This window comes from Pelobates fuscus, chromosome 2 (genome assembly GCF_036172605.1).
Source record: "Pelobates fuscus isolate aPelFus1 chromosome 2, aPelFus1.pri, whole genome shotgun sequence".
NCBI classification, from domain to species: Eukaryota; Metazoa; Chordata; class Amphibia; order Anura; family Pelobatidae; genus Pelobates; species Pelobates fuscus.
The window spans coordinates 357,271,912-357,292,307 of NC_086318.1; the positions used below are offsets into that span (position 1 = coordinate 357,271,912).

Consider the following 20,396-nt stretch of genomic DNA (forward strand, 5'->3'; position numbering starts at 1 on the left):
ATTCTGTTGATATTGTATTTTTGCAATGTGTTCCTGCTTTCACTCCTATTCTAATTTTCAATCAATATCTCTTCCATACTGGCATTCCGGATTTTCTGATATCAATATTTCGCATGCCATCGCTCCTGTATTGGAAATCATGTCTCCTATAATACTTCGCCTTCATATATTTATCGTGTAATCTGATTCCTACATACCGCTGTTCAGAAAGTATTAACTGTGTTTTTTTACTGTCCAGAAAAAAAATACCTTTATTGGGAGTCCTGTCTATTTCGATTGATTGTCTGCCCCGTGAAGCCATGTACATGTTTCTTTGGCCTATTTCTACTTATTTCTTCTAACTTATTTCAAATCTGGACTGCTCTTATGGACTATGAGTATTGTATTGTGTCTTCTAGAACAGGGTTAGGCAACCTTTGGCACTTCCGATGTTGTGAACCACATCTCCCCTGATGCCCTGCTATGCTAAACAATTTAGCAATCTGGCTGTCCAAAGTAGTATCCTCAACCTTCTGTGGAGGCTGGTTTCTCTACAAAGAGAGAGGGATTTTCCTGGATTGTTTCTTGGTCATGATACACAGGTTTTACATATATGTATTTATGTGTAATGCTGGCTGAAGAAAAAACATATATTTTAGTTACTGAACTCTCTCCTTACCTCACTTGCTAGTCTTTCATATTCTTCCATCATCTTTTCATTTTCTTGATTGACAGCAAGTATTTTACAGATTCGATTAGCTGCCGTTTCTGCCTGGAAAATATTATGATACATTAGCCAAGCATAAAATAATTGTAATCTTCATCTACGCTGGGTATAGGTCATTGATTCAACAAGAAAAAACTTAATTATAGATTAAATATAGGGGTGAAAATTTCAGAAAAATACTTAAATTTTTTTTTTTTTCCTCATCCAAGACCAGTTGATTATTTTATTCCATATCATGGAGACACTATTTAAAAACATCTAGGATATCAAGGTATTCCAGATAAATCATCACTGTGATTTCACTATTATATCACAGCAAAACATGGAGAGCTATCAAAAGGTACCTGTTCTGCTCCAGCGAACGCATGATAAAAACACGAAACGTAAGTCATAAGCGCTCTTTCATCAGGTTTGGGCGTATTTACAATATCTACATAGAAACAAAGAAAATAAAAGCAAGTTGATAAAACATTTCTTCACCATCTAAATGGGCATATTTCTATAGGAAAAAGAGAACATTCTTAAAAATACAGCGGGTTAATTATAGTATAGCATGCAGACAAGGTAAATGTATCAGCTCTATAATATTCTAGACATTTTGTTTTTCTTTCAATTCTTTATTTTATTTGTGCATAGAGTTAACAAGCAGATTTGCACTGCCACAAGAGCTGGTGCAAACAGATATTTAGACATTTGATAACAGTAGTATGGCATCAAAAACATTGCACTTTATTTTTTTATATAGGGGGATTAAACAGGATTAAATCGTAAGCGTACATATCACAGCATATAAGAAGTAAATACTAGTTGGCGTGATGGGTAACATGTCAGTGCAAGGATTTCAGAGAATAGGAACCACCGAGTCACATTATGAAATAATCATGCTCAACTAGTTGAGTACACAATAGAGTAAATAACAGTAGCTTATGTTTTATAGGGGAATGTGCTGTGCTAGAGGATAATACAGGCTATGAACCTTTGGAGATAGCCTGTAATAAAAGATAGGTCTAGCACTCAAGATTAACATTTAAAGCAGGCTGCACACACCGACTATATGGTGGCTCACGATGAATGAACGCTAAAGTAAAGACTGAGGGTATATAAATATCAACACAAATATCATCTGGGTAGTGGTTGCATCAGCAGATCTCTGCTCCCTTTGCTGGGTTACACCCCAGAATTTCTCCCAGAACCTGGCAAATGCTCTGTCAATTTGTTCTTCCATTGTGGCCCAAGATGGAGGAGTCTGAAGCATGGTAGGACTTTCGTCAGCAGCCATCTTGGTCAAGTGATAGTCGGTGTGGAGTTCCGTGGGAGCCCTCCTTCCTGTGCTAGGTGAGTAAGCTAGCAACCCAGTAATAGATCGCTGATCGCCGGCATCATCTTTGTAAGGGAGAGGGCTCTTGGGTCTCGCAGGTATGTATAGTCTGCGTTCAGTTTTAGAAAGGCTTGACTTGGCAGGCGTAATTAATATAATCGGGTTTGTGGTCCCAGAACTCAGATCAGGTCAGGCTACCCCCCTATTCTAGGCATTGTAACTATATTGGGGTGCACTGAAACAACTATGGAACATAGTGCTGTCTATATAATCATATATTTTATTAAGCAAGTATGAAAACTCTGTTGTAATTTTCATTTGTTTCATTATACCTGCAGTAAATCAGCTTAGAGATGAAACATAAAGGGATACCCAACGCAATAAAACCACTATAACTAGCTGTTAAGTTGCCTAGGGTAATCTGTCATCCCTATCTTCAACAGCATGATGATGAGAAATTAACACTTTAATATTTTAATTCAATCCAGACTGCGATTGGCTGAGGTCTGTTCTAACCAAACAAGTGTTAGTTTCTAAGAAGGCATTTAATATGAGATTACTTTGATTGCAAATATTTAAGATTCAGAGACAGGCATTTCAACAATACAGATTTTTGTTACCTATTAAGCACCAGGAAACGTATGCTTGAAATAGAGAGATATTGATCATAAAACAAAGGAAAGTTTTTAATTACACTCCCAGCATTGGGATCTCACAGATATTTGTATGGCATAAAATAAAATGATGTTTAAATTACATTAACCTCTGTTTATCAGGCTGTTTGTAATTACTTTCTTTAAGGGACACTCTGGGCACCATAACTACTTATTCTCATTGAACTGGTTATGGTGTCAGGAGTCTCTTGGTTCTTGAATGTGTGTCCCAGGGCACCTGTAGCTCTCAATTTGAGTTATTATAAGTAGGAGTTAAGGCACCTTAACCATACCAACATATACCATCTACAGGTGGCTGTGATAGGCTAAACGAGGTCAGCCGACATAAGACTATAAGACAATCACTAACACCCATCACTGCTTGGTAATGTAAACATCAGCCTGACCATCAGAGACAGTGCAGGCTGCAAGCAAAATGGGATCCTCATTCAAAAACAGTTTAACAGTGAATAGTGGGACAATGTCAAGGGTCTCCAGGCACTATAACCACTTAGGCATCAGCCTAGAGCAGGTGTGCTCAAAAGGTAGATTCACAGATGTTTTAAAACTACAGCTTCCATGATGCTTTGTCATCATTAAAAACCCACTTCTTCATAAAAGCGTATCAATGAAACTGTTAATAGCTCCTGACTGATTCCTCTCTTGTAACTGTCACTAGTCTAATACTAACCTTACCTTTTTGTGTCATTTTACCCCACTTCCTCTAGCATGTAAGCTCATTGAGCAGGGCCCTCCACCCCTCTGTTCCTGTGTGTCCAACTTGTCTGGTTACAACTACATGTTTGTTAGTCCACCCATTGTAAAGCGCTGCGGAATTTGATGGCGCTATATAAATAATAACATAATAATAATAATTCTTAAGGCACGTTAAAGGGTTAAAAATAATCATGGAAGTTGTAGTTCTACAACACCTGGGGATCTACCTTTTGGGCACCCCTGGTCTAGAGTGTCTGTTTATTTGCAGTTACACTTACGTCGTGCTATAAGTGCTAAGAAAACATTGATTATATATATATATATATAAAAATTTACCTTCCGCATCCAACATTTTTGGGATATCCAGGTATTTTTCAGCTACATCCATTGCTAGGTTAATGTTTCCAACAGGATCATCCTGTTTTAGAATGACAGAAGACACTATTAAAATCATACCTGACTACCGTGGGCAAATCTCAATGATACATAAACACATGGAATTGTTATGTTAGATTCCTTTCAACCATCACACATTTTAGAACCAATTAATTATTCTGTAAATAACAAAACTGTTATGAATCATTAGCCCGTGGTAAACAAGCAGTTAATTGTTACTGTGAATTTGTGGTACATTACCCTTTCAGCATTGTGTTAAATTAGGGTAGCTCTATTATACTCTCTCTAACAGTTTATACTGTATTTTGCACATACTTGCTATGCGGCTATTTCTAACATAATTCTTTTTACAGTATGAGAGGTTTTTTTTATAGCATGGTTTGCACTAAACCCATTTTGTACTGGATCATAATACTGGAACAAGAGGAATTGGGACCCCTTGGCTTTTATGTAATTAGATACCTTGCAAAGGATTACTCGGACCCTCCCTCGAAATGGAGATATGGGGAACCGCAAAGGGGCGGATGGATGGAGGAATTGCAAACGGATCGATACAACAAACACTAATGGGCTGGAGATCACTGAGAAACCAAAGTCACGTATCGCCTACTCCCAGCCCCATGATTCCTATCACACATAACACGACCCTAGCAGGAGGTCTGTCCTCGAGGGCATGGCCCGCCGTCAGCGACAGGGCATACATCCCCTTCTACCGGGTCCTTACAGAGGGCAGACTACGCGACTCGACATCGCTGTTGGGAACTGCCCCTAGGACACCCCTAGATGTTCTCAGATACCTACAACTACAACATTATTACAACTCAATACCGCATAAAGAACGCTTGCATCGGGAACTTACCTGGTTTGAAGACCTATGCGACCGGGGCAGTCCACTGGACCATACAATCTCGGCACTATATCAGCACTTAATCGCCGGGGACGGGACCCAGTCGCCCACCTTCCGCCGACAGTGGGAAACACAACTCGGGAAAACTCTGACTCCAGCACAGTGGGATACAGCTCTACTCTGGCAGCAGAAAAGCTCCATGAGCTCATACTACCAGGAGGTCAACTACAAATTGCTCTCATTATGGAATAGGACCCCGACCCTGCTACACAGGATATTCCCATCAATCACACCGTTGTGTTGGAGATGCCAGGCAGAACGAGGTACATTGATTCACATTTGGTGGGAGTGCAGAGACATAGTCCCATACTGGGCGATGATAAAAAATGCCATTACCGACATCCTGGGTGACATCCCGGAGTGGAGTGTTGAGCTCGCCTTGTTGCACATCTCGACCCAACCCGTCCGAACTTACAAGAGGTCCATACTACGCCATCTGCTGAACGCCGCCAAAGCCAACATACCGGCACATTGGAAAACGCGCAACACACCGACGAAGAATGAATGGATCAACAGGGTGGAAGACATACACGGAGCGGAAGACATCCATGCCTCCCTGACCGGCCGCACAACGAAACATCTGGAGATGTGGCTTCCATGGTTCACATACATCACCCGCTATAGACTAGCGAGGGGTGCTCGCGGCCACCCCAGTGGGGGGACGGCGGCAGTGGGTCCCCCTTGATGCAGACCAACCTTCTTTACCCTCCTCCCTTCCTTCCTCCCACCTTTAATTTCTCCTCTTCTCTCTCTAACTCTGCTGCGGCTCGACTGTTAGGCCTAGGGGTCCCGGGGTTGGAAACCGGGATCGGGGAGATACCGTCCTTCCAAATTATAGGCTCCATTCCACTGATGCCTCTGCCCCCGGCCATTATGTGGCGCAGACGACCGCCTGCACCATAGCAATTGCGAAATACATTTACCATCTCGCATCTTCACGACAAATGCCGTGGTGATGGTCGACTTTGGTTCCCTGCCCACGATGAGGCACCACATCGCTTCACACTCCCCCCCTGACAACACTGACACACACACTACAGTTACAACATAATCTCTCACTCCAAACACTTAACCTACCCACGACAACTACAAGTGACCTACACCTGAGACGCTCGCGCCCCGCAGGCTCTGCCGACGGGGACGACGATTCAACCCATGACCACTTACGTCTTTGAACATGAAGGAAAGGCCCCTGGGAACGCGAAGTCTTAGCAGGGGCAACTTCTCCGACCACTTTGTCTCGAGAGGGCGACCGGGCCACAATCCACACACTGAAGAGAATAGGTGTCATCCCGGGCACCCCGTAGCAGACTGTGAAAGGCACCCATGGTGACCCCGACATCCACGGGTCCACATGACTGATAGACGCCATAGTTACAGATTGGTGCGCCTGACTCGATAAAGATACATAGACTACCTTTTTTATTTCTGCCCTGGCACTCCGCCAAAGTCTCTAGAGTCCCATACTTACGTATCCTTCCCGTGTCCCATGCCTAGTTGAAAAAAGCTTCTCCCGACGCTAGCCACACTTGTCCTTAACGTATTGAAGTGCCTTGGGAAACCATACAGGTGTCCTTTGCTTGGTGCTCCAAGAGATCTCCTCATTACACCTATTTAAGTGCCTACTTTATCCATTAAGCACGAATATTATGTTTACCTACCAGGAGACCTGCGTATCTCCTTATTGATAATACCGCTGAGATTTGCATATCTCGTGTTATGACATATTACTTCAAATGCCTGAAACCTGCGTGTTTCCCACTGCTTATTTACTGCGCACTCTCTATGTCATGTTAATACCTCAATAAAAAAGATTTACAAAAAAAAAATTAGATACCTTGGTCAATGCGGAAAAGGGGCCCAAAAACACCTAGCCTACAATATATACATACTCCTACATCACTGGGATGGAGAAAATATAAAGGGGCAATTGCTATATATTTAGAATTAACCTCCACTTCTGAACGTCTGTTAATTTTATTTTCCGCATTTTTATTCATCCAGCAATAGCATTAAATTGCTCATTAATCTCTAAAACATCGAAATATTAAGCTTTAAAAATCATTTATCCATCGTTCAGATTTGTGCGAGATCATCCTGTAGAAACATCTGAATAGTCACTGACAGGGTTTATTACTAAAGGGGGAAATGCTGGGAATTTAATCTGAATTCAATGTGAATTTCGTGGCCAAAATAGCCAAAACAAAACAAAAAAACTCCAATTTAGCTATTTTTGCCTATGCTTTAAAATTCACATTGTATCCACTTTGTATTCCCATCAGTTTTAACCCTGGAAGTGTTTCCAAATCAATTTTATTTTTTACATGTTGGATGTTTTAAGTAAGTGGGGAAACATAGAATTACATAATAAAACAGTGAAATAAAGTGGGGGAAAAAGCAGTGATGTATAGTGAAATTTTGTAAAACAATTGTGACATGCTTACAATAATACAAAATAAACTTCTTATGACGCGTATCAAATTAGAGGCTACAAGTGATACATAAAATGGCGATACGCGTATCAATAGTACAACAGAAAATCCCCAGTGATAAAAAGAAAATATACTTTAATCTAATTGAATAATTAATTGACTTTATGTAAAAAGAAAGATAGTGATTTACTTTCATGGCAATATTTCTCTTATAACACTAACATAAACAGAACAATACCTTTTTCCTGACGGGACCCTTATGGGATAGAGGGTAATTGACCGAGTCCTATGCACCACTTTGAACTAGAGTTAGTTGACCGTGTTGACCTGTATAGGGAAGCTCGGGGTGGTTTAGCTATTGCTATTAGGCGACCTCTTTTATCACCACTGTTGGTCACTGCTAACCGGACACGTTACCTTGTGCTCCTGGTCCTCTAATCGAATAGAAATCGGAAGACAATAACCAAATCGTATAGCATATTACCAAATCCCTGAAGGGGATCAGGCGCTACCGAAACTAGGGACAAGCGTGTATGGGGGGCGGTGGTCAATTATGAGTGTTTTCTCAGTTCGACCTCTTCCACTGAGGCTCCTAAGCAGGACACACGATAGTACCGCTCCAGTTATGACACCCTCGGGCAAAAGTGAGGAATATTATTACTGTTGCTGTATAAACCATATAAAACCCTCGATGGGGGGCAAGTTGTATAGAATTTCTAAGGTGGCTTGTCCTATATGCTGTTGTTACATTGTTACATTTACAAAACTGTTCGTATGTATTTCGGCTTCTGCGCAAGCCTTCCAGTTATATGATTCTTGCCTTAACCATCGTGTGCAAAAATAAAGAATAAAAAAAAAAAAAAACAGAACAATACCTTCTTGTATTGAATAGAAATAAATGTAAAATGAATGTGTGTGAAGTCAGTTTTCTTAAAATATAGCGCATGTAAAACATATCATTTGTATAATCCAGCTCTTTAAATAACTTACGTGTCACTTGAATGGATAATATAATGTTACCTAAACCTTTCCTGTCTAGCATTCTCTGATCCACGATTCACTCTTCACCTTTTAACTTGATCCACCTTCTTATACCAATATTGGGAAAAAAGATTACAGCAGAGGCATAGATTTCCTTGTAAAGAATGTATCATTCACGTTTCGCCAGAATACACGAGATCCAAAAATAGCCATGTGTTCTTATACACTAATCGCTGGTCTTGCAAACCCATGTGATAAAGTCAGGGACACAATTCTTAATTTGGTCTCAAATGTATTATTGTTGGATAAGCTTTTCAAATGTAATATTCTTGGATAAACTTTTAAAATGATTTGATCTTTTGCAAAATATTTAAATATTTTAATATTTAGATTTTTTTAATATATTGATATATATATTTTGATATTTTAATATGTTGAAAAAATCATTTGAAAACTGAATCAAAAATATAATATTTGGAAAACGTATCCATCATTCTTAAATTGAGGCCTTTCAGCTATGAGTGAAGAAAATTTACTAGCTGCCATGAACATCTTAAAACTTTTTCCACATGCCCTAAATGATGCCTGTTGGAGACTATCACATACTTTTACTTAGATATGCATTACAAATGTTGTGAGGATCCTGTAACTAGCAGCACACACTCCCTAAACCAGGCTCTGCATCTACATCAATTGGCATAATTACAAACAAGAAATATCTGAGCTTATATTGGCATTAATTTAACATATTTGGATAAGCGTTTCACATGATTTAAAGGGACACTATAGTCACCAGAACAACTACAGTTTATTGAATTTGTTCTGGTGAGTAGAATAATTCCCTTCAGGCTTTTTGCTGTAAACACTGTCTTTTCAGAGAAAATGCAGTGTTTACATTACAGCCTAGTGATAACTTCACTGGCCACTCCTCAGATGGCTGCAAGAGGTGCTTCCTGGGGCAGTGCTGCACAGTGTGCAGTGCTGCCATTCAGTGTCTCAACCCTATACATGGAGACACTAAACTTTTCTCATAGAGATGCATTGAATACATTTTAAAGCTGTAGCCAACACATGAGGCAGGCTTTCTAGAGTATTTACATACAATATTAATGATAGTTGCAGAAAGAATAGCACTCTACGATTCTTAAAAAAAACAAAAAAAAAACATTTTTTTATTTAAATATATTAACGTTTAAGATTTATCTTAAATCTTTCATCAGGATAAAAATATTAATTTAATCCAGATGTGCAGATTTTTGGTGTTATAAATATGATATGATATATATATATATATATATATATATATATATATATATATATATATATATTTGTTGTTTTTTTCAATTTATTTTTTTTCAATGTTTTTTTATTATATCATTTTGGGATTGAAACATACAAACTATTTAGCAAATGTGAAAACTGTAAAACTGTACATTTTAGTAATAAAAAAATATATAAAAAGATTTTTCCAGTGGCAGACAAGTACAGGTATGAAGTTCTCTTGTACATTTTACAGTGGTTATAGTTTACATAGTGAATGGAAGAACCATGAATAACATCTTTATTGTATTAATCATCCACTGATAAGTAGAATGTTATGTAGAAAGAGAAATTGTAGTTTGGTAAAAGGTGGTTGTTATTTTTTAGGGGGATAGGTGGTTATGGTGTTTTAATTGCAATGCAAACCATGCAGAATTAGTTGTTGTGGGTGTCATCAAGGGACAACCAATTCATTTCAAATGAGCATATTGTAGAGGATGATGACCTTATTTAGCTTGGAGTAGTCAATGAGATCAGGCCGATGTCTGTGAATAAGGGCACATAGCCCAAGACCATCTTTCCAGCTTTGTGCAAACAATGCAAGAAAAAGAACACAGTTAAGCAATTATCTGAGTGAGGATACACACTTAAATTTAAGAGAGTTACTCAAATGTCTAATTACTTTTTTTTTGTATTTTATTATTGCAGGTTGACTTGAATGTTTTTCTCCTGATTACATTGACCTAACAGTTTGATTTCAGATTTTTGCATATTGACCGAGATTTGTTGTCTGTGTGTGCACCCATTGTAAGCTAACAAACCTCTGCCAATATATTGATTTATAACAAGGTCAACCTAAAATAGTTTTTCTAAACTTGGATCCTTACATTTTTTTTTTAGATTTTTGATTGCATTAAAATTATAATTACATTTTAAGGGGTACAGAAGTAGAATCTTTAATGTCGCAAGTATTTATCTTGAATACCTAATTTTTTTTTGTCCCTACTACACATCTGTTATATTATATTGCTAACTGTATTGCACTGTGTACACGTCCAAAAAAAATCAAGTTGAATTATTCAATTTACAATAAAATATATTTGAAAAAATGATTTAAAGGGGGACTGTCATTCAATAGGATGTCTCATATTATTTCTAATACTTATCGCATGTATTTAACAAATATGTATTTATAAAGTGTGAAAATTAAAATTAAGCGTACACTTCCTTATCCTGAAACTTTATCCTTCATCTTATTCCCTGTCAATCATTTTTATAAGCTTTGTCCTTTGCTCCTGGCAGTCAGTGTAGAGAAAGAACAGAGAAGAAATGACTCAATGTTTCTATTTCTTCTCCTCATTTGTACGATGTGTACAGACTGTTCCTGCACGGAACTGGATTACAATATTATTTGCTAAATCTTTAACATAAATGTAAAAAAAAAAAAATATTAAAAAAAGGTTACCAAAAAGTAGGTCATTTTAATTTTTATTTTATTCAATGGTGTCATTTTCAGAGAAAATTCCCCTGAGATATGACCTCGGTGTCCTGAAAACTATTTCAGTCTTGTCTCTTTTAGCCAGTTTAAGTTATCAACTTACGTATTTTGTACTTATTTTTTTTTTTTTATAAAAGAGTGGTTGACAAAGTACAATTTTTCATTCCTTAGAGTTTAAAGATTCTTTAAGAATTAAAAAATGTAAGAATCCAACTAGTTTCCCACAAAAAAACAGAATTACCTTCGAACACAACTTTAAATCTATCAGGATCAAGATGTAGTTACCTAGTATGAAAGTTCTGAATGTTCACGTTGCGATATGGAGCTGTCTTCCTTTGGCACCACAAAAGCAAACCTTCCTTGGCAGAGGTTTCTAATAGATATATGAAACATGGTGTTTTACAATCAGAGACACTTGACTTGATAAACACTAAATACAATAAATACCTTAATATGCATACCAAGGAGGAGAAGGGGCATATAATGGCATGGAACATGCAAGCATCTTTACTGGTTTCTTCACTAATAATATATTTGAAATTGAAAAAATCAAGTAGTGGAAGTCGGGGCAGAATGAATGGGTTGGAAAATTTCCATTACTGCTTTAAAAAAAAAACTCCTCAAAGACAAGGAAATAATATCCCATTTTTTAATATCCGAAGATAAAGAATCAAGAAAGATGTGCAACCGTTATTTTTATGTGACCTCCAAATGCGGTCGGTTTTAATAGTAAATTTGGCGTTCAGTCCTTTAACATGGTGTAGACAGAACCGGTAACTTGTGTAGTATAAAGTAAGATGATGATCCTCTAACATGAATACCCCTATGTCCATATGTAGAATGTCAGGAATCCTGGAACCTGAACACACAGACAGAATCACTAAAGGAATAAGTCTGTTATGCCGCTCCTTAAAATGGCCGGGTTATACGAACAAACAGAGTCAGTATAGCAAGCCGGGTTCAAAGGAGTACAGAGATCAGAGAACACGATGAAACAAGCTGAGGTCAATGGATAACAGGGACAGGATAAATGTAGACGAGAGTCAGAACAATATACCAAGAAATACAAGAGGAACGCGCTATTGGGCTATCAAGAAACCACAACAGGGCAACAAGGAATGGGTGAGGTAAGTATATATAGGCATCACTTACACCTGATTGGTCCCTTTCCATTTGGAATTGACCACTATTTGACCTTCCTAATCTGACGTCATTCATGTGCGCTAAATTCGATCTACCGAATTCCGTGTTCGTTTCGCCGAACGCTGAATTTGGCAGCTTGTTCAGTAGCACATATATACACGCTGTGTTGGACGGAATGCCGGATGGGATCGCGGCACTCGGAGCTTCGGCGGGAGGTAAGGCGAGCAGGAAGCCTGACATAGATTAAGCCATCAATTCTACATAGGTGATACAATTCCTGTATGTATATACAGCAACCGGGCACTATTTTTTTTATCTTACCTTCTACTGATATGTCTTGAATAGCAAAGCGCAGGATGATTGTCCAAATCATACCCAGGGTCATTTTTATATTTCCATCCACAATTTCTAAAACAGGAAAAATCAATATTTGTTTAATTGAATTCACAGATTCTTTCATTTCTCTTTTTAGTTATTCCAGAGTTTCCCACTGTGTGAGATATATTCTTCATGAATTATCTCTGGCATGAACATTGGGTTATTTTACTTCAGACATTCATAGTTCATACCTTAAAGCAGGGGTGCTCAAAAGGTTTTAGAACTACAGCTTCCATGATGCTTTGTCGATCTAAAATCATGCAAAGAATCATGGGAGTTGTAGTTCTACAATATCTCGGGATCTACCTTTTGGCATCCTTAAAGGGACGCTCCACTTTGCAAATAAAAAAATACTGTTTGGTAGGTATAGCCCCCCATGAAAACATGCATGCATTTAATTAAGCACTTTATTATTGTGGGTATATCTAAAACTGCTGTCCAAAGCTGCAGATCTTTTGTCTGAAGCCTTTGCAAGCCCTCCCCTTCTTCTCCAGCCCAGACTTTCTGTGGCTGTTCAATCTTTCAAAAGCAGCTTAATGAGAATTATCTGCAAGGCAGGTGCTCTGAACAATTGCTGCCGCTTGAGTTTAGCTCCACTGAGCTTATCTACCTGGAAGTATCAGGACCAAGTCTGACTGACAACTTGGGGATGGGGTTGCAATTAATTATGTTATTTGTAAAAGTGCTGCCAATTGCTCATTTGTAAAATAAAAAAGAGTAAGCACTCTTCAGGAATTGAAAGCTCCTTAAGTGTTTGGATGGTATTGACCTGACTGGGATCATATATATATATATACACATACATATATATATACTCACTGCAACCTAACCTTTTAAGAAAATGTTTTAACAATTAAACAGGCATCTGAAGGCTGTACTTCCACATATCTCAATAAACGCGCACACATACACAGGTACGCACACATGCACACTCACATAATGCAATGCATGATCACATACTGTAACTAAGCATAAGTCAGGTGTTTTTAAAAAAAAATAAAAAATCAACATTTATGTGAGCTTTGAAGTTGCCGTTTAGTGAGAGTGATGGATCTTGTATGTTGTTTGATATATTATTATTATATTATTTATATAGCGCCAGCAAATTCCGCAGTGCTGTACAATGGTTGGACTAACAGACACGTAATTGTAATCAGACAAGTGGAAGCACAGGAACAGAGGAGTTGAGGGCCCTGCTCCATGAGCTTACATGAGCTTGAAGTAACATGATGCCTGGGCTCCAACTGTGCAACAAATGTTCAACCCAAGTGTAGTTGGTCGCAACTCCCATCATATTTAGCAAGAAGTAACCCGGATGTATCACAGAATGAATATACAAACATACCTTCTGCACCAATAGACACCAGCTTTACACCTTTACTGGCAATGAAGTCCAAAGCTTTGTTGACGTTGGCAATCTTATGAAAACGCATCTTTCCTCTGTCTGGTTTTGGCAGTCTCTCTCCTAAGGAATTAAAGTGGCAAATATTCAAACTTGTTAATGCTTATCAGTGTTTTTTTTTTCTCACAAAACATCTCAAGCAAGAGAACAGCTTCCATTCGATCGTTTTAATATAAATGAACAATGCACATAGCAAAATGACTCTCAAAATGTACATAGATATGTAATTGGAATGTCACAAAATCACAGTAGAATACATTGTATACACTATTCCTATCTCCTGCTAAGGCAAATCACAGTGGGGATGGAAGACAAACACTATGTGTGGGTCCCCAGATTCCTTTTATGTTTTGGCCCCTGTGCCCAGTATTGGTGCAGGGTATGTTTTTGTATTTCTTGTCTGTGCCTACCCCCCTCCCCCTTTTTCCTATCCTATTATTTTCCCAGCAGGGCATTGTCTCAGGGAAACTTCCAGACCAGTTTAAACTAGTTGCCCTGTCGCTCCTCAATCTCCCATCAGCCCTTGCTATTGTCTGACCTCACCCTTTCTTATACTATAGTACTCTACGCACCTTAATGTATGTAAAATAGGCTGTTGGAGGCTTAAAATATGTGTTCTAGGTCTAGTAAAGTTAGTTCCTATTTTAACCTTCACCAAGTGTTGTCTGGTGTTGTCTGGTCCAGGGTGGAAAAGGCCCTCGGTGATCCCAGTTAAGTCTTGGCAAACAAGGTCCCTGATAGCTACAAGGAAGCAGACTCAGCGGAGGTACTCGGTCGGAGTACTGGAGCTCCGTTACACTAATTTTATTGTTAAGTTTGTTTACTGTTTACTATGGTAACAACTTTCACATCGTCTGGTTCTGTGTTTTACTGGTAAATGGCTAATCTGCAAATGGTCAGAATGTTTCAAGCAGACATATTTTACGGACAGCACATAAAAAATAGGAAGAAGGTTGGTATAATCTTCGTAGTCTAGCACACTTTCTAGACTATATAATGGGTATTAGTATCTTTCCACAAATCTTCTCCTCTTTACAAACTGAGATACCATAGTTATATATAGCACAACACACAAAGAGATGTCTTTAAGATGGGTGATGGTAAGGCAAGCAGAAATTATTTAAAGCTATATATTTCTTTAAGCTGTTCATAAAACAAAGTAGTTCATGCATTTTCTGAATTAATTTTTTGATTAAATTTGAGTCCCATTGGTAGATTTCTTTTGGCATTTTTTCATCAAATATTTTATCTTTATGAAAAACTCAAGGGTAACAGCACAATATTAAGTTACAGTAGCACTTTTAAGATTAAAGTGAAATATTTCAATCTTATATTCAACCCTTGACATAAGAGTCTATCTACACAGCTTTTGTCCTGAGCACTGAGATGATTCATTCTTTTAACGTACTATATTTCAATATGCGTATGCCCTCTTTTGGTTACTTTGGGTATTGTTTGCCTGTATATGTACTTTATGTAACCCATGTACTAAGATTCTTATTTTAAGTCTGCCACAACATCAACAAGTTAGCAGGAAAATGGAAAATATGTTTTGTTGCGTCTTTCTTCACTTATTATTGAGAGATACTATAACTTAGCAATATTAGATATAAATTATACACTTAGTATGTACAGATAAATAGGAGATGTATCCTGCTAAATAACAGGCTCTATTTGTAAAAAAAAAAATTCAGGGGAACACAGTTTTATATCCCTTATTACAATCCAACGAGATCACTCATTCCTTATATTCTTGCTTTTTTTTTTTTCCTTTTTTCGCCTTTTTAAAGTTTATTACTTCACAGGAGTATTATATTTAATACCTATACCAACAACAATATTTTGTGCAGTTTTTTTAATATATATTTTGGGTTCTAGAGTTACACAGTCAATGTAAGAGCAGTATCATGTGTTGCCTTAATTTTTTTTTTTTTTCGTTTTGAAGAGCGGTACAGTAAGTAATAATATTCATTAAAATATTATACACGATTGTCTTTAGTAGGCTTTATCCTTCCTTTCATGACATCTCCCAATCCCCCCACCACCACGCACATAAAATACAACACACCTTTCTTCTTTCGTGTGCTGAATAGTATGTAAATTGTTTGAAAGACTGACCTGAAATGACTTCCAGAAGTAACATAAGTTTAAGGCCATTTCTGAAATCGTCTTCAATATTCTCAATCTCTGTGCCAGCTTTTCTCAAATGGGAATTACACCATGCTGTAAATGTCTACAGGGAAACATGATACATGTCAATAATATCCTCTAACCCTGGCAAAATAGAGTACCAAAAGAAAAGTCTGCTTGTTCTAAAAAAAAAAGCATAATAAAAGAGCACAAAAAAGACAAATTGAACAGGTGGTTGAACATGGTTAAACAAACAATAGTGCCATTTCACTGTGGTTCTGTAGGTACCCAATTGCCTTGGCATTCAATGAGTTAAAGAACAAATCCCTACAAAAACACTAGTAAATGTCTATCATCATAACTGTTATCTATATTATTGTATTAGGGTTTTACATTAAATGCTTTGACCGTCAATGTAATTGGCAATTCCAACGTCAACTGATTTACCTATTGTGAATTTTATAGCAAAGACAAGTTCAGCAGTTTCTAAAAGGAAATAGTGAATTAAAACATGAGAGAAAAAAAAAACAAATTTTTGAAATCAATTATATATTTTTATTGACAGCTTGGTATTTTAAATGTTACTGTTCAAAGTGAGTAAGTGAATTCAAAGTGAATTTAAAATTTAAGGTGAAAATAGCCAAAACGGAAACATAGCTGACGTAAAGAACTTTTCCTGATCGGCTATTTTGTCTTTACATTGAAAATTCACTTTGAATTCACATTGGATTCTCACTTTAATGAATAACACTTCTTCAAGATGATATCTCCTTCTCCATATTCTATGTTTCCTGTAAAGGTATACTCGAAACATCTAAAGCGTTTCAGATTGCTGAAGAGTTTTATGTGTGAAGAGTGTGTCCTCTTTTTTTTTATTTTACAAAAAGTGGAGATTTCAATAGAAGTTAGCACTTTTATAAATTAACTTTGTTTCACCTCTGGGTGTCAGTCAGACAACCGGTATTTAGCTGCTTTGGGAAGTCTGTTATTGGACAGTGTCATGGGAGTCGTAACCCAACACGCAGAAAACAGGAAACCACAAAAGGTGGATCCGAAAGACGTATTACCGAGCCTTAGAAAGGCCGGACTTATCGTAACTATACAACAAGAAACAGGATCAAGAAAAAAAACAAAGACAGGAATAACAGGAATAATCAGAGTCAATACAAAGACGGGTCAGGATACCAGAAATCACAAGTCAAATACAAAGCCGGGGTCAGGATACCAGAAATCACAAGTCAAATCTGAAGCTGAGGTCAGGATACCAGAAATCACGAGTTAAATACTAAGCCGGGGTCAGGATACCAGAAATCACTAGTCAAATACAAAGCCGAGGTCAAACACAGGAAATCACAAGGGAATCACTTGAAGCACTAAACGAGGTTCTAACATAAACCACGATAGGGCAATGAATGGGGGCTAAATCAAGACTTAAATAGGCTTACCTATGTTCTGATATGTCCACATCATCACTGCGATCCAAAACAGATTAGGATCACAATGATGATGTGGTAACATTAAGACTGGCTGTGACGTAACATCCACATCTATATATAGACATCCTGCCGCGCGGCCGCGGGGTTCAATCAGACCGTGCAGCAGGAGGAGGTCTGCTAGTATTGAGGTGAGTCTCCCTCAGAGTGGCGCGAGGTTGCATGGAGCGGTCAGACTGCACGGCAGGAGGGAGTCTGCGCGGCTCGGCAGAGGTAAGTAATGCCACAGGGAGGTGAGTTTCCCTCAGTGTGCCGCGCGGTCGAGTGGAGTGGTCAGACCGCGTAGGAGGAGGGTCGGAGGTAAGTAATTCTACAGACAGCCACAGAAAGTCTGGTCAGGTTTAGAAGGGGAGGGTTTGCAAAGGCAGCAGACTAGAGATCCACTATGTCTTTGATATTTGTTGAACAGAAGCACAAAAAAATTGCTCCCCAGGAATAAAGAGTTTTGTTTTCCTTGTTTGGGTCATAATTGTCCATCGCTTCCAATAAGGTTTTTTGCCTTCATTTGGATCAAATGAGAATCAAAGGCATAAAAACACGTTTTCTCAAGGTTGAATTCCATGAACTGGAGTCTTTTACATATTAAAGGCAAACCAATGAGTAAATTAACATTCTAACAAAACCTTTTTGAAAAATATGTATTTTTTCTCCTTTTTCTATGAATTGGAACATTATTATTATTATTATTTTATTATTTATGAAGCGCCAGCAAATTCCGTATCGCTGTACAATGGGTGGACTAACAGATACGTAATTGTAACCAGACAAGTTGGACACACAGGAACAGAGGGGTTGAGGGCCCTGCTCAATGAGCTTACATCCTAGAGGTAGTGGGGTATAGTGACACAAAGGGTATAAGTAGGGATAACAAAGTAGGCTGCTAGAAAAGTATTCACTGAGGGCATAGTTTTTTTTTACAGTTGCAGGAGAGAACATAACAGGGGGAACACGGGGGCTCCTGCAGGAGCAACGGAAACGGAGTTCCCGCTGTAAAAAAAGTGCAGGAACGCCGTTCCCACGCGTTCCTGCAGGACTCGAGCCCTGCGTTTTCTTGAAGAAGTGAATTTTCAATGATTTTGTTTAAGGAGTGGAGACGGGTGAAAGCCTAACAGAGAAGGAGTTCCACAGAAAAGGTGCAGCCTTGGAGAAGTCTTGAAGGCAAGCATCAGAGGTCTGATAGACGTAGGCCTTTGGTAGAGGGCAGGGGCCTCGACAGGACATACTTGTGTATTAGAGAGGATAGGTAGGTTGGAGAAGCATTATGTAGGGACTTGTAAGAATCTTAATTTGAGCCCTATATCTAACTGGAAGCCAATGTAGGGACTTACAGAGGGAGGAGGCGTGGGAGGTGCTGGTGAATAGGAAAATGAGCCTCGTTGCCGCATTCATTATAGAAGTGGTGCAACCTGGGAACATGTAAGAATGAATATTTGTTAGTGCCCTTTTAGGGATGTCAAACTCAAAAACTCTTAAAAGAACACTATAGTGTAATGAATACAAACGTATTCCGGAAGCTATATTGTTCTATTACCTATTTAGATTCAGGGGCACCCTTACATTACATTTTAAAAAGTGAAAAAAAAGGTTTTTACTTCCCTTTTTTCCTGCGCAGAGACTCACCCAGTAATGCCACCTGGTCCTCCTCCTGGGTCTTTATCCCTCAGGCATGACTACTTTATCTTCTTGTCCAATCCAATGCTTCTCATAGAGAAGCATTGGGGATAAGCATGGGTGCTAAACTCCTCTAATTAAATCTCTCTTTGAGAAGCATTCAGAGGAGGAGACGTGTGAGAACTGATTCTGACTCAGTTCTCACAGCCCATATGAATCTAATGGCTATTAGGAAGACAGCCACTATGGGTGTGCTTAGCCCTACAATGTAAGAATGTAAGACATCACCATACCTACTAAATGGCAATGTTTTATGTTGCAGGTATAAAATGACAGGGCACTACACCAAAACAACTTCAATGGCAGGTTTTTTTAAAGGAACACTCCTAACATGTTAACCACTAATGTGAAAGAGCTAGAATAGTCTAACTAAGAATAGTTGATTTATTTAAAACTGTAAGAAATTAAAAAGTGACTTTAAAATTTAGGTTAAAGCAGAAGGGTCCAAAATCAGCATACTTGCCAAGCTGAGAATCTTGTAGTATTGGGTGAAAAGCTCATCTATATTTTATTCTCAATAGACACTTAACTTGATGAACAGCCCCTGCATGGCCTAATAAATTATGGAAAGCTTACTGTTGGCAGAACTTTCAGACCTTGACTGACAAAGGTCTCTTTTCCACCAACAAGTCGATAAGCAACTGAAAAGGCTGACATTAAAGTTAGGCAACTACTGGATGTTTCTGTGTTTCAAACTGTAAATGTTAATGACTAGTAACCATAGAGATTAGTAGGAAACTAAACGAATACATGGTTTCCAAGCCAAATGACAAGTCGGGTGTTTGAAAACACTAAGAGCTTTAGTAAATTCAGGGCCAGGCCCATTCGTGGTCTGTGTGGGTGTATGGGACCAAGACTGCACTTTTAGGAGGGTGCCACTATGGGCATTAAAGCAGCACTGTCACTATAATTACTGTACACCACCCAGCCTTACTATAGCTACCCTGTGAAATAATTCCTGAAACGTTGTAACAGCTCATCACTGGCAGCATTCCATGTTTATTTTAATATTGCCAATTAGATGATAACCAGAAAGACAGTTCAATATGTGTAGAGTAACTTAAAGAAAAAAAACTGAAATTATGGTGGAACAAATGAATAGTGCAAATTCTAAGTTTTGTTTTGGTTCAGAACTTTTTTTGGACAATTGCCTCCATCTTTAAGAGGTTAATTATGTTTACATTTGGCTGATATGCTAACTATAATTGTAACATTACGTCTATACTTAAGTCTATTTAAAGTTCTGGTTTCAGTCCCTTAAAATGTACAAAACCCATCCCTTCCTCCTGACAGAGTGCTCATTTTGTTTAT

At 38.2% G+C, this 20,396-nt stretch overlaps 1 protein-coding gene across 1 annotated transcript in view; it reads right to left on the reverse strand.

Moving 5' to 3' along the window:
* ACTN2 (actinin alpha 2) overlaps nt 1–20,396 on the reverse strand; it is a 72,448-nt gene that overhangs the window by 36,067 nt on the left and 15,985 nt on the right. The window contains exons 2-9 of the mRNA XM_063443647.1: nt 15,910–16,024; nt 13,735–13,854; nt 12,333–12,419; nt 11,154–11,241; nt 9,876–9,954; nt 3,731–3,812; nt 1,051–1,136; nt 659–751 (exon numbers count right to left, since the gene is read on the reverse strand). Of these exons, the coding sequence (XP_063299717.1) occupies nt 659–751; nt 1,051–1,136; nt 3,731–3,812; nt 9,876–9,954; nt 11,154–11,241; nt 12,333–12,419; nt 13,735–13,854; nt 15,910–16,024 (750 nt within the window). The remainder of the gene's footprint in view (nt 1–658; nt 752–1,050; nt 1,137–3,730; nt 3,813–9,875; nt 9,955–11,153; nt 11,242–12,332; nt 12,420–13,734; nt 13,855–15,909; nt 16,025–20,396) is intronic.